The sequence below is a fragment of the Paramacrobiotus metropolitanus genome, unplaced genomic scaffold, assembly GCF_019649055.1.
Source record: "Paramacrobiotus metropolitanus isolate TYO unplaced genomic scaffold, Prichtersi_v1.0 Parri_scaffold0000041, whole genome shotgun sequence".
NCBI lineage: Eukaryota > Metazoa > Tardigrada > Eutardigrada > Parachela > Macrobiotidae > Paramacrobiotus > Paramacrobiotus metropolitanus.
The window spans coordinates 27,220-39,914 of record NW_026570261.1 but is presented as its reverse complement, the minus strand read 5'-3'; the positions used below and the strand labels follow the sequence as shown (position 1 = coordinate 39,914).

General features: G+C 50.3%; 2 protein-coding genes across 2 annotated transcripts in view; one reads left to right on the top strand and one right to left on the bottom strand.

Annotated features, from left to right (window-relative positions):
- The window catches only part of LOC129590713 (uncharacterized), a 98,773-nt gene that overhangs the window by 73,765 nt on the left and 12,313 nt on the right, over nucleotides 1-12,695 (bottom strand). The window lies entirely within an intron of this gene.
- LOC129590642 (uncharacterized) lies at nucleotides 1,673-3,494 on the top strand. Its single transcript, XM_055485976.1, has 2 exons — nucleotides 1,673-2,230; nucleotides 3,468-3,494. The coding sequence occupies exons 1-2, from the start codon at nucleotides 1,673-1,675 to the stop codon at nucleotides 3,492-3,494; spliced, it is 585 nt and encodes a 194-aa protein (XP_055341951.1).

Here is a 12,695-nt window from a genome sequence, read left to right as displayed (position 1 = left end):
CGAAAAATTATCCTTTCCTTATGTTACTTGTAATTGCTTTGCACGCCGCTAACCGGTTTCAAGTTTATGCAGCTGAAACAGGTTAGACTGTTATTGACCAGGTTAGACTGTTGTAAGCACTAAGCAGTCGATGACCACCGGCATCTTATACGTTATCCATTAGGTTTATCGTTTGGCATCTCTAGATGCAACCGACCACTCCTTATCGACATACAAACATCAAATGCCGAAAAGAAGGAAAAAATAGGACCCGGCGCTAATCACTAGTTCAATTGCTAAGCAGGCTACAGTAAAATGAACTTTCAAAAATTGGTTAGAGGCAGTCGTTTGAGTTATGAATCTTACATTTAACCCCAATACAATAGTACAGAGGTTTATGTTTCTTAAAAACGTTTCTGTTTAAAAACGCTGAAATGTTATCATTTGAATTTAATTAGCGGTCTGTGGAGACTAGTGTAGTTCATCATGTAACTCGCCAAAAGAAAAATACAACCTTTATTGCGATTCAGTCCCTACCCAGGCGCGCAGGTCCTGGAATTACTGCCAGAAAACTATTCTTATAGCTGCGTGAAAGAACAGGACAGTAATAATTACTTATGTTCATATATTTCGTACTTATATGCTTTTTTCTTTCGCCTTACTGTCGCTTAGTCTCCCGGCATTAAAACCCAAAACCTCCAGCAGCAATAAATTTAACTTTAATTTCGTGAAATTTTCAATAAAATTTTCAAAATAAAATGGAGTAAAAGGGAAAGCATGGAGAGACTAAACTGAAAATCTGGCCTATTCTTTCTTACAACTGTACAGTCTTATTTTATTACAATCGCAACAAGGCAAAGTGTAACGGAACAAATTGCCACAACAACAATAATCGGAAAACATGAGATCGGACACTACTCTGAAACAGCATCATTGTCGGCCGTGCTGAGGACGACCGGCGAGGAAGAACGACTGGCGTGCATGAACATTGAACAAATTACTGGGGCCTGGTACTGTCCAGTCCTTGTTAGATTTATTCTTCTAAATACGACTCTATATAGCGCAGCAAAAGGCTACATTTTCTCTTTCCTAAAGGGGTTTCCTAACTTTCTATAGCTTCTCAACTTCAAATTTTGTTAGGTGTAAAATTTTTTTATTGATGACGACCATTAATGCCTTGAAGATGTAAGAATTAGAAAAAACTTCTATTCAAAACTGAACGGAAGTGCGCTTTCCGCCGATTTTGCGTTAAGTAACTGTGGTATATGTTGCGACCTTGTCGGTCGCGTGTATTCTCATAATTATAACCTTGTATGTCCTGACTTGCTTAGATACGAATATACGCTGTTGTCACGTACAACTGCATTAGCAGTTAGTACGTTCGTGGACAAGTTACAGTAAACATCAATAAACATTAATGTAGTATTATACAGTACGTACCCAATACTTCACATTGGCGTGAAGCTTTTTGAGCTCATTCGGGCCGTATGCCGCCCAAACCTCCTACGTCTACTAATCCAGTAAATCCTCAGTCCATTTCCGCTGCTACTACTACTACATCTACCAGCATTTCCGATCCATCCCTTACCGCTCCGTCGGGCGGGTCCGTTCCCCAAGTACTATTCCACCCAGTTCCACCCGTACTTCCGGATCCTTGACCAACCAGCGCGTGACATCCTCATCCAGCCCACTAATGGCCCAGCACATTCTACGGCTGGAAAAGTGGAATCCGGATGAACTCACTTGGACAGAATGGTACCAGAAGTTCGAAAACTACATTGAGATGACCGGCGTCCCTGATGACAAGAAGGTCAACCTTCTGCTGGACTCCCTCGGTCCGAAACCATTCAAGCGCCTGGTGGCCGTATGCCTTCCGGGTAAACCTAAAGATTTCCCATTGGATCAGCTGCTCGAGAAGTTACGTATCCGTTACACTTCCTTCACCTTCCGGAAAGTTCAAATTGCAAAATTCTTCAAGGTGACCCAGACTTCCAGTGAAACCTTAGAAGACTTTTCGGAAAAGCTCCAAGACGCGACAGCCTACTGCCAGTTCCCGTCCACAGTGCTGGACGATAACCTCTGCGCGGCCTTCATCAACGGTCTCCAGAACGAGAGTACCCGCTCTCACCTGATGACCCATGACCTTCAATCGTTCGAAGAAACGTTAGAACGCGCAAAGAAGTACGAAGCGGGCCGGAACGAAGCGAAGCAGTCCGGATCCCGTGGCGATGCCGACATTGATGTCCACAAGGTACAAGGCAAAGGGCGTTCCGTCGCACCCCAAAATCCGGTTACAAATGCCGCAGTTGTGGTTCCGACAGCCACCAACGCGACGAGTGCAAATTCCGAAACGCCACATGCAATCAATGTGGGCGTAAAGGTCACATTGAGAAAGCCTGTGAATCCCATGGAACGAAGTATGTCTCCGTGGAGAAGTCGAACAGTTACTATGACCTTTCTATTCTATAACCTTCATTCCTAGTTTTAGTTTCTTTGAACTTGGGGAGGAGTTGTGGTATATGTTGCGACCTTGTCGGTCGCGTGTATTCTCATAATTATAACCTTGTATGTCCTGACTTGCTTAGATACGAATATACGCTGTTGTCACGTACAACTGCATTAGCAGTTAGTACGTTCGTGGACAAGTTACAGTAAACATCAATAAACATTAATGTAGTATTATACAGTACGTACCCAATACTTCACAGTAACTAACACTAGTCCCAGTCCCAAATGATCACAGTCCCAATCGGTCCCAGCGCCAGTCTGGCTCAGTCACAGACTGTCACAGTCACAGAAGCTCCCAGTCACATAAACTCTCACTCCCACCCAGTCACAGTCACAGGCTTTAGAAATACCAAAAAAACAGCGAGTTCGAGAACTTTGGATGCCGATTACGCGCCTCAGCTCAGATAACTTCTTTCTTTTCATATTTAATAACTTAGAAACTAGATAGGTAGGTAATAGGTAAATATTATGTATTTTATTCCTGTAGTGCGTCAGTTAATTGGACATTAAAGAAATTGATCACAAAGCCCTTCAGATGAACCGGATAAACGCGGTAAATTGGTTGGGCAGCCGAATCACCATAAGTACCGGCCTGGAGTTGTACACCCGAAATTAACAATAACTGCACGGGTCGATGTCGGTTATGATCCGCTAGACTTCAAACATATTACAAGAGGGCTTTCCATTGGATCATTTGATTTCTGTTTGTCACACATACGTTACTGCCGCCTGCGAGCATTAACGGTTTTGTCGAAGCTATTTGCGCTGTATTGTTGCCTATATAATTATTATACGCGGGAGAATTCTGCGTCGGATGGATTTTATGTTGCGCTGTGTCGTCTCACAAGCTTTCGCTTCACAGTTCATTTTCATGGAATCATTTCTTAGTCAATTTTAATCGTGTTTAGTTTTACATGCATAACCACTTTAGTAATGTCTAGGATGGTTTTGTGATAAACGCTTCAAATTGTGGTGTTCAGAGCTTCAATAGCGCTCGCACCAATTGAAAGTTGTGTTTCTGTTATGCAGTGACTGTTTTGCACCCCGGCTGATAAACCGGTTTCGCAAAGTGTTGTGCATGAACAGGTTCTTGAAATGAACGACTACTGTCCTGTGTGCACCGGTACTGAACTATTGTAGCTGCTACATGAAGGGGGAGCAGAAAACGACGCACACGATGCTCGATGTTCTACGTAACATGTCCGGTGTCGGGCAGGGAGCAGGCAGCGGCTGATCTAAAAGTGGTGTCATTTCATTGCAGTAACTGAACCCGTTGAGCATACCGTAATTATCGAATTAGAGCCCGCGCCCTAGTAAAAGTTTTTGTGCCAGTAATATTTTTTCAGCACTTTTTTCGTACGTTCGGTGACACATGATACGTGTGATTCACAATATCCCTTAAATCGGTACGTTTTTTATCCTGAAAGACACAAATTTGTTCGCTCAACGACAATTTTTAGTATTTTTTTTCGGACATATTTTGTACTGGTGCAAAAATGTACTTTTTAACGGTGTAATGTGTGTTTAGCATATCAGGTCACTGCCAATAATTACTGCGAATTCATTAGAATATATATTTATATTAATCGGGTGCTGTAGCGAATCATGTTATTATACACATTTTTGGACGTTGGAAAGTTATCAGCGCAAATTTAATCGGCTCGAATTTTGATAGTCAGGAGCAATATTGAAACAACAGACAAATAATAACCGTAACGGAAACAAAATTAACGCTGCATAACTGAACACAAGTACACTGTTAATAGAAAACTAATTCACCATTCTAAAACAAGAAGACAACCGCTCCACTGCAATGCCAAAATAAAACCACGAAGGTTTGTTCGATGCCAAAGATTTTCGCCACTTTGGCGAAGGACTTTGCCGTAAAATGCATGCCCCAATTATGTGTGGCATTCCGTATCTGAGGACAACTTCGACAAAGAACGTTTCAGATTGCTTGGCCGAGTTTGTTTTGGTTGGCCGGGCTATGGTGAATTTCGTCATCTGGTCCACCACTACGGCAATATACCGGTATTTCTTCGTTTCGGTCACCGGTAATGGTCCCTTGAAGTCTGCGAAGGCGAGGTACCAAGGTGCAACAGCATCAGTCGGTTGCAGCTTACCGTAGGTAGCTCGCCGCGGTACTCGTACTTTGCCAAATATGCACGTCTGACATCGGTCTATGTAGTCGTGTATGTCGCTGCTCATACTGGTGCCATACTGGTGCCAGTAATACCTAAGCTTGGCGGCCTCAGTAGTCTTGCGGTATTCAAAATGGTTCCCTGTTTTTCCGTCATGGAGGGACTGGATAATGTTTTTCCGCATGAAAAGTGGAATGACGAGTCTCCTTTCGAGCTTCGCATTGATTTCGGTGAGTCGGTAGAGCACATCTTTATCCATCTGGTACTGTTCCGGAAGTTTGGACCGTTTGTCCATTTCGGTCTGATGTTCCAACTCGTGGATTTTCTTGGCCAAAGTTGGATCACGGTGTTGCAACCGTCGCAGTTCTTGCGCGGTGCGGTCCGTAACTTTTTCTGGGCATGGCTGGACTACGGGGTCCGGTTCGTCCGGTTTGGGCGCCGGTTCATTAATGACCCGTATGACCCGTATGTCCCCGTGCTGAATTCGTTCCAATCACTAATTGCGTTACAATCAGGAAGGAGAGGGGTTTCCCAATCGTTTGTTGGGTCCTCGTCCGTTACTAGCAGCCTTCGCACCTTATTGATGCGTGCTGGGATCTCGTCTTTATAATCCTCGAAGTAGGGGACTTGGTCCAACTCTTCATGTGGGCCTTTGTCGTAATCCCGTTCGAGTAGCCATCTGCACAACGCGTCGGCGTTTTCGCAGAAGGTTTCTGGCTTATATTTGATGGTGATGTCCCGTCCCTGTAAGGCGAGGGCCCATCGAGTAAGACAAGGGTTGATGCCGGGCCGGTTAGACTCGCTTCTGAGCAGATTGGGTAGGGCTCTGTGGTCCGTCCTTACTGTGAAAGGTATGCGGTCGATATAGTGCTTAAACTTCTGGAAGGCCCACACTACGGCTAAGCATTCCCATTCGGTCACGCCGTAGTTCTTCTCAGCTCCATGTTGGACGTGACTCGCGTAGGCGATTGGCTTCGAGTCTTGGCTGCGTAGGGCTCTGATGCCTGCGCCATTTGCATCGCATTCGATGGTGGTCTTTTTGGTCGCATCAAATTTGGCCAGGATAGGGGCTTCCGTTAGGGCCTTCTTGATTTCGTAGTCCAGTCGTTCTTGACCGAACTTTCCTTCCGCAGTTCGTACATCTTTGAAGTTTTCTGGGCGTAGCCCAGAATGAGCTTCCGATAGTAGTTGACGAGTCCAAGGAACGAGCGAAGTTGACGCTCGGTCCCAGGCGGTAGTTTCTCGGCGATAGCCGCTACCTTCTTTGGGTCAGTGTGGACACCGTTCTTGCTGAGGATGTGTCCCAGGAATTGGAATTTTTCCATTCCGAATTCGCACTTCGACAGTTTTATCTTGAATCCGGCGTCCCTCAGGCAGAAGAGCGTGTTTTTGAACGCTTGCCTGAATTCATCAAAGGTCTTGTCTTTTCCATTTTCACCGAGTTCAGCTTAATGTAGTCTGTGCAGAACCGGGTGCCCATGGTTCCGTCGCCCTTTTCTTTGAGACGAGAACCACTGGGAAACTCCACGCTGCATTGGACGATTCAATCACGCCTTGGTCCAGCATTTCCTGGACATGCTTATTGATGACTTCACGTCCCTTCCAACTTGTTCGGGTTAGGTTCATCTTAATTGGTGCAACGTCGCCAATTTTTATGACGTGGGTCACTCCCTTCACGTCGCCGTAAGGCTTCTTGGATGTGGGGAATATGGCCCTGAGTTCCCTTAAGTCCTGACGGAGTAGAGCGGTTTGCTCCTTGGTCAGGTGGTGGCCAAAATGTCCATGTCCACTCCCTTCCGGAGTATGTGGGTCTCTTTCGAGTAGTTTGACACCAGTATGGTGAAACTTTTGCCATCATGCTGGACTGGTCCGTCGAGCATGGCCAGACTCCGTTTGGTGTCCTGGCTTCCGAGGTACATAGGTTTCTGTCTCGGATCCACGTCCAAGTTAATGGTTACTTGGACCGGTGTAATGGACTCCGGTAGGAGTTCCGTTTTTACACTGGCCCGGACTTTTGCGTAGATGTCACTGTTTTACATATGGCCAATTCTTGCACCTCCACGGTGGAATTGGTCTCGTGGAGAGTTGTTCTAAACCTGGATCCACGCGTACTCGTCCTGACGAGTTTCTACCTTCGCCTCGATCGGTGAGATATGTCGGTGTGGTCGTCTTACCGAATTGAAATAAATTGGACGCTTTGTGTCCATGGTTCGGTATGTGCGGACCTTAACCCAGCAAGTTGAGTAGGCTGGTATGGTGTACCGCTTATGGACGAAGACAACTTCTTTTTCTTCTCTGAGGCCTTCCATCTGCCGTTGTAGTCTGGTCCGGCGGATGATGGGTGCTTCGGCCCGAAGTTGTTGTATGGTCGGGTCGTCTTCGTCGTTACTGGACTCTTCAGATGATTGGCTGTCGGAGTCGGTATCCGGTGAATCGCTTGAGCTCTGAACGTCCAAGTCGGTAGACTCGGGTTTGTCGTCCTGCTCTGACTTTGGCCCACCTTTGTCCTCGTTAGAGGTTGGCGCGCCGCCGGTCACCGTCGGTGCCAGTTCAGTCGTGGGATCCGCTTCTCGGTTCCCTGGCTCTCCGGTTTCGATTTCCTGTTTTTCAGGTTCGTCCGGTTCCTCCGAAGTGGTTAGACGGTCCCTATTAGGGAGTGGTGAGGCCTCCTGTCCACCGTTGAGCAGCACGGGTCTGAATGGCCCGTATTACCGCTTCAGCGCCGTCTCCACACAGAGGACAAGTCAATTGGACTTCCTCCGTTGAAGGGTCCTGCGTTTGGCTGGTGTCCCTCCTATGGCCCCTCTGTTCGGGGTATGGGCCTTCGTTGAAGCGCACTCTTGTCGCTAGTGCGGTGCTGCTTTTGGCAGTGGGTCCGGTATGGTCCTGACGTTTGTCAGGGCCAAATCATATTTTGTCCATATACTGGCGGTTATGCCAGAGTGTTGAGCCAACTTCTTTCGAAGTTTTATAATGTCGTCGAAGAGGTCCGAGCACATCTGTTGAAGTGCTTTCGGCATTTTCATGTGGTACTCTTTGTATTCCCACCACAGGGCTAGACGTTCATCCTCCCATAATAATCCCTCTTCATGGAGTTTGTCCAGTTCTAGGGCAAATGGTCCAAATTTTGCGGCTATATGCGCCCACGTTAGTGATACGCCTCTTTTTTCTCGCCAGCCTTCTTCTAGGGCAAGGAGTTGGCCAGCGCGGTATTGGAGGAAAATTTTTACTCCGGTGAACCATGTTTTGTATCGCTGGACCAGTTTCTCCTTGAGTTCTCTATCACGCACCGGCCGTTGGCCAGGTGTCTCTGGTATCAGGATAGTCTTTACCGCGTCCCAAAGTCTTTACCGTTCTTCGTTGGGCTTCAGTATGAGGGTAAACTTGGAGTGGAGGTAATCGCACCCAAGTAAAACTTGCACGTCCGTTGTCGTCGGTTGGACGAAGAACGTGTGGTGGCTTTTATATCCCTGCAATGTCACCGGTACGGTGCAGCAATGGGAGACCACAAAGGCGGTTTGGCCGCCGACACCAAGGATTTTGGTGTTCCGTCCTAATGGCTCAGTTTTGATACCATTGGCCGTGCAGAATTGCTGGCTGATGAAAGACGTTTCTGCTCCCGTGTCCAGCATGGCGAGCGTGTGGACTCGTCCGATTCGGACTGAGTGTGTCCATGCTCTGACAGTTTTTGGTTTCCGGTTCTCATCGAGACCAACTGTGACTTCCCGCATCACCGGTATAATGGGGAGTAGCGACACTGATCCTGGATCATTTGGAGCATCCTTGGGTTCCAAGGGCTTCGGTTGGGCGGACTCTTCCCGTTGTGATGTTTCCGTTTCCCTTAAGATCGAAAACTTCTGCTTTTGGTTCAGGAAAGTCCGTGAACTGTTGATGGTCCGCACCAACGGTGCGGATCCAAGGGGTCGTCCAACGGTCTGGGACCAGCAGGTGCGGGGACTTGACGCCTCTAGAGGTTCGACTGTCCACTCTTCTGGTGGTGCCACCTCGCTGTCCGTACTTCTTTTGGACCATCCTTCCGGTGCGCTATCGGAGGATGATTCGGATGCCGAGCTGGCGTACGTCATATTCGTGGTGCGAAGTCTCGCTTTTCCACGTGACCGGTTGGCCTTAGGGTTGCCTGAGGCTCCGAATAGAGACGTGGTCGTCAGCTGGACGACTGCCGGTCTGGTCTCACATCTAGAGCCAAATGGTCCAGGCGTGACTTTTACACGTCCTGGCATGACCGCACTTCTAGGGTCATGTGGCTTAGTCGCCAGTTGGACGCTAAACCTGAACCCGCCGGCGGGCCGTTGGGCTGCCGTTTCCGGATCCACTGCACTTCTAGCAGTTGGGGTTAGTTTGGGTTGGGGTTAACAAAGGGATTAGTTTTGTCCGACGGTTTAGGTTCCGGTAATAGGTCAGGTGAGTTGCCGTTACTCCCTGACCTTAAACGTTCTTCGCAGTTGGGCTGGCCCGGTTAGAGCCGCCGCCACTATTGTTGGTTGCCTGCAACTGCTGGTCGGTTAACGGCGGTAACGCTGGCCTTTGGCGATTTCCGCCACCGGATCCACTTCCTGGGCCGGGTGACTGCCTTCGGTTGCCACTTCCCCCGTTGCCACGTTATGGTCGGGCTTGGCAAGGTGGCACCAGGCCGGCGCGGTTTCGGTTCTTTGCCCCCAACGGGTATGCCTCTGTATACCGTTCTCGCCAATCAAGGTACCTATTCCGGTTAGGATTGTCCCTGTAGTCCCTGTTGGCGTAGCCGCAGCCGCTAGTCGAGTGGTTTCCCCATAGACAGTTGTTGCAGGTATTAGTCTTGTCTAGGGTCCACTTCTCGAACATACGCTCCTGGCGGTCAATATATATATCCTCTTGCCGCTAAGCTTCTTCGGGGCTTAGTTGTTGGTTTAGGCCGTTCTGGCCTCCACCGTCTTGGCCGCGACTATTATGTCTGGCACTATTGTCTCCGCCGCCTCGCCTTCCGCCGAAGCAAGCGTTTTGGTCGCCGGAGTTTCTTCGACTTCGCCCTCCGCCTCTGTAGCCCTGGCTGTAGCCGGAGTAGCCCGGGTTTTGGTCCTAGCCATAGCTTCCATCACCGTGAGGTGGTGTAGGCTGTCGAGGCACTACTTGGGCAGGTTGCGTCGGTACGGCAGCCCGGACCACCGGGTATTCCTGGCCCGCCTTCCTGTCGTATATTGCCGAATGTAGTCCCGAAATTCTGTCGGTGACTTCGGCAGCCTGATGTCCAGGGCGCGACGCAGTTCCGACTCATGGACATTCTGTTTAAGAAAGTGCAGGGTCATGTTGTCGTCCAAGTTGGCGCGTGTCTGGAGAGTCAGCATCGCGTCGTAATATTGTTCAGGCGTCTCGTATCCGTGTCAGTAGATACGGTGCGAGATTTCTCCCAGACCGTTAGCCTGCCGGTTCGCATCCCCATATCGCTTCTGGAACTTCTGAAGCCATTCTTCGATCGTCCAACCGTCGCCTTCTTCCCGGTTGGCCTGGCCTGTACCACTCCGTGACCGGTTTGGACAAGACCGCATAGATTCGGCTCATGAAGTCCGGGTCCGGCTTGTTTAAGTCGGACGACTGCTTACAGATCCTTCTGACCTGTGCAATCCATCCCCTCACGCCCGTCTTGTCGCCGTCATAGAATGGTAGGGTGGTGTGGTTATTGGCCTTTGCACTGGCCTTCGCGTATCAGTCGATGGCCTCCAAGTTGTTTAGGGTGGGCTGGCCCTTGGCGACGGTGCAGGTGTTATCTGCTGTACTGCTGCAGCCACCACTTGTGGTAGTGGCTGGGCTGGTGGCCTTGTTGGCTGGGCTGGTGGCCTTGTGGTAGTGGCTGGGCGCAGGGCCGGGCTGGTGGCCTTGTTGAGGATTCACCAGCGGTTGGGGCGGGTATTGGATGGCTCCGTTGGACGCCATCCACCCATATGCTCCATTGGGTAGCTGGATCAGCATGGGCACGTTCTGGCCCTGGTTTGGGTGAGCCGCAGGTCCGGGTGGCGTTGCCGCGGTTGGCGGGGCGCCGGGTGGGTGGGCACGTTCTGAACCTGGGGCTCACTTTGGCCCTGCTGTGGTTGGGCTTGGCCCGTTTGGGCTGCCGATGAGATAGGACGGCCTGTCAGGCTAAGTTGGCCTAAGGGTGGCAGTTTCACCGTTGGCGTGCCATTTTGGCCTCCTGTTTGTCCCTGAGCTGGTTGTCCGAACTGGAACAACGGGCTTGGCTGATTGGTCCGGTTTGGATCAGCGCCACTTGTTGGGTTTTTACCCGAGACAAAGTATGGGCTCGGGATGGAGTTCAAGTTCGGAAAGATGGATGGATATAGTGAGCTTTACCCAAAAAATCCGTGGCTCGGCGTCTGATTCTAAGACGTCGGCTGGCTCGGGCCAAAGTTGAATGGCCCGCTTAACACGGACGGCTGGGTCTGTGTTGCGGGCGTCATGGCCGATTGGTCCATAGTAGCTGAGGTGGTGACCGGGAATGGTGGCGGCTGCAACGTTGGTCCCGCCGTGGTTGATCCTTTGGTCACTGGACTAAAGGGCGCCAGTATGGTCAGCCCGGTCGGATGATGTCCCACTAATGGACCCTCCATGACCATGTTCACCTGATACTGCTGCTGGTGGTACACTGGCCAGCGGTAGAACCGTTGGTCCTGCCGCAGGGCCTCTTCGACTTTTTCTTGTCGGCGTTGTGTATCCGAGTCAGGTAACGTATGATAGGACGGTGGCTCTGCGGACATCTCGGAACGTAATTTCTCGAGATGTGATTTCTCCGCATATAAGCAAGCATTCTCCGTGCAACGCTTGTCCAGGTCGTCCGACAGTTCTGTTATCCGATGGGTGGCTCCTGGTAATCCTTTACCAGGCTGGCATTGTTGGCCTCCAGGTTGATGACCCGGTCATGTTGGTCCTGGATCACCTATTTGGCTCGGGTGAAGGCCTGGTCCAGTTGGACAAAGTTATGTTGTCCGATGGCCATGTTCTGCTCAAGTTGGACCCGAATCGTTGATTCGGTCCTGAGCTGGTCCTGAAGGGCTGCGTTCTGCTGTTGGACTTGAGCGATTAGCGCTTCCTTCAGTTGGACCGTATGGTCCAGCTGTCCTCCTTAGTTGGTTCGGCTGATCAGGGTATGATAGTTCTGGTGCAACACGTGATATCCGTTTCGGACTAGGTTGAGTTTGGTCTGCAACCTTTCATTCATGTCCACCAGTTCGTCATTCGAGGGCTGAAGGCGGTCTGCCTCAGAATCAGTATCGGCGATGGTGCCTTTGGCTAGGGCCAGCTCTTCCTTGGTGCAGGCGAGCAAGGCCTCAAGTCCATTCAGTGCCATTTCTAGGCGGTGGGTGTCCCGGCTGAGCTGGTCGTGCTCAGCGACGGGACATGGACTTGATTTTAGTTTGGTCAGCTCAAGTTGGGTCTGGGCCTGTTGGGCCGAGACACGTCTGACCTCAGCTTATGCTTTGGCCGCGAGGTCCTTGTACTGGTGGATCTTGTCTTCATCAGCAGTTCGGCTGATAAAGCAGTTTCAGCGGCGGCCACAAGTTGTTTGGTCAGGTCCCGCACTCTGGTCCGGAGATGTCCGCCTTCTTCAGTCTCCTCGGGTGGGGTTGCCTGTATCAGCTTTTATTTGCTGAGTTCAGCGCGGCTCATGTCCCAGGCAGACTGGTTCAAGTCTATCCTGGATGTGGCCCTGTTAAGGTGGGTCAGGTCCACTATTGGGTCCGGGTCCGGTTTGGTCCGACCAGGCGCGCCGATGACGTCATTGGTGGGTGATGGCGATGGGTGTGTTGAGCCATCAATTTCAAAAAAGATTGGCGACTGACTCATGAGCGGTTGGTCCTGATCATGCACCTTGTCCCCACCTTTGGTCACCGTTGGTGCCTCAGGTTGGACCAGGTCCGGACCAGGTATGGTCGGACTCATTGTCGGGTCCTGGGCGACAGGGTTGGCCTGGGCCGGCTTCTCGGCACCAGGTAGGTTGTTCCGTGCCTTGCCTCTGCCTGTGGCCACCGTTGGTGCCTCAGGTTGGACTTGGCCCGGACCAGGTATGGTCGGGTGGTG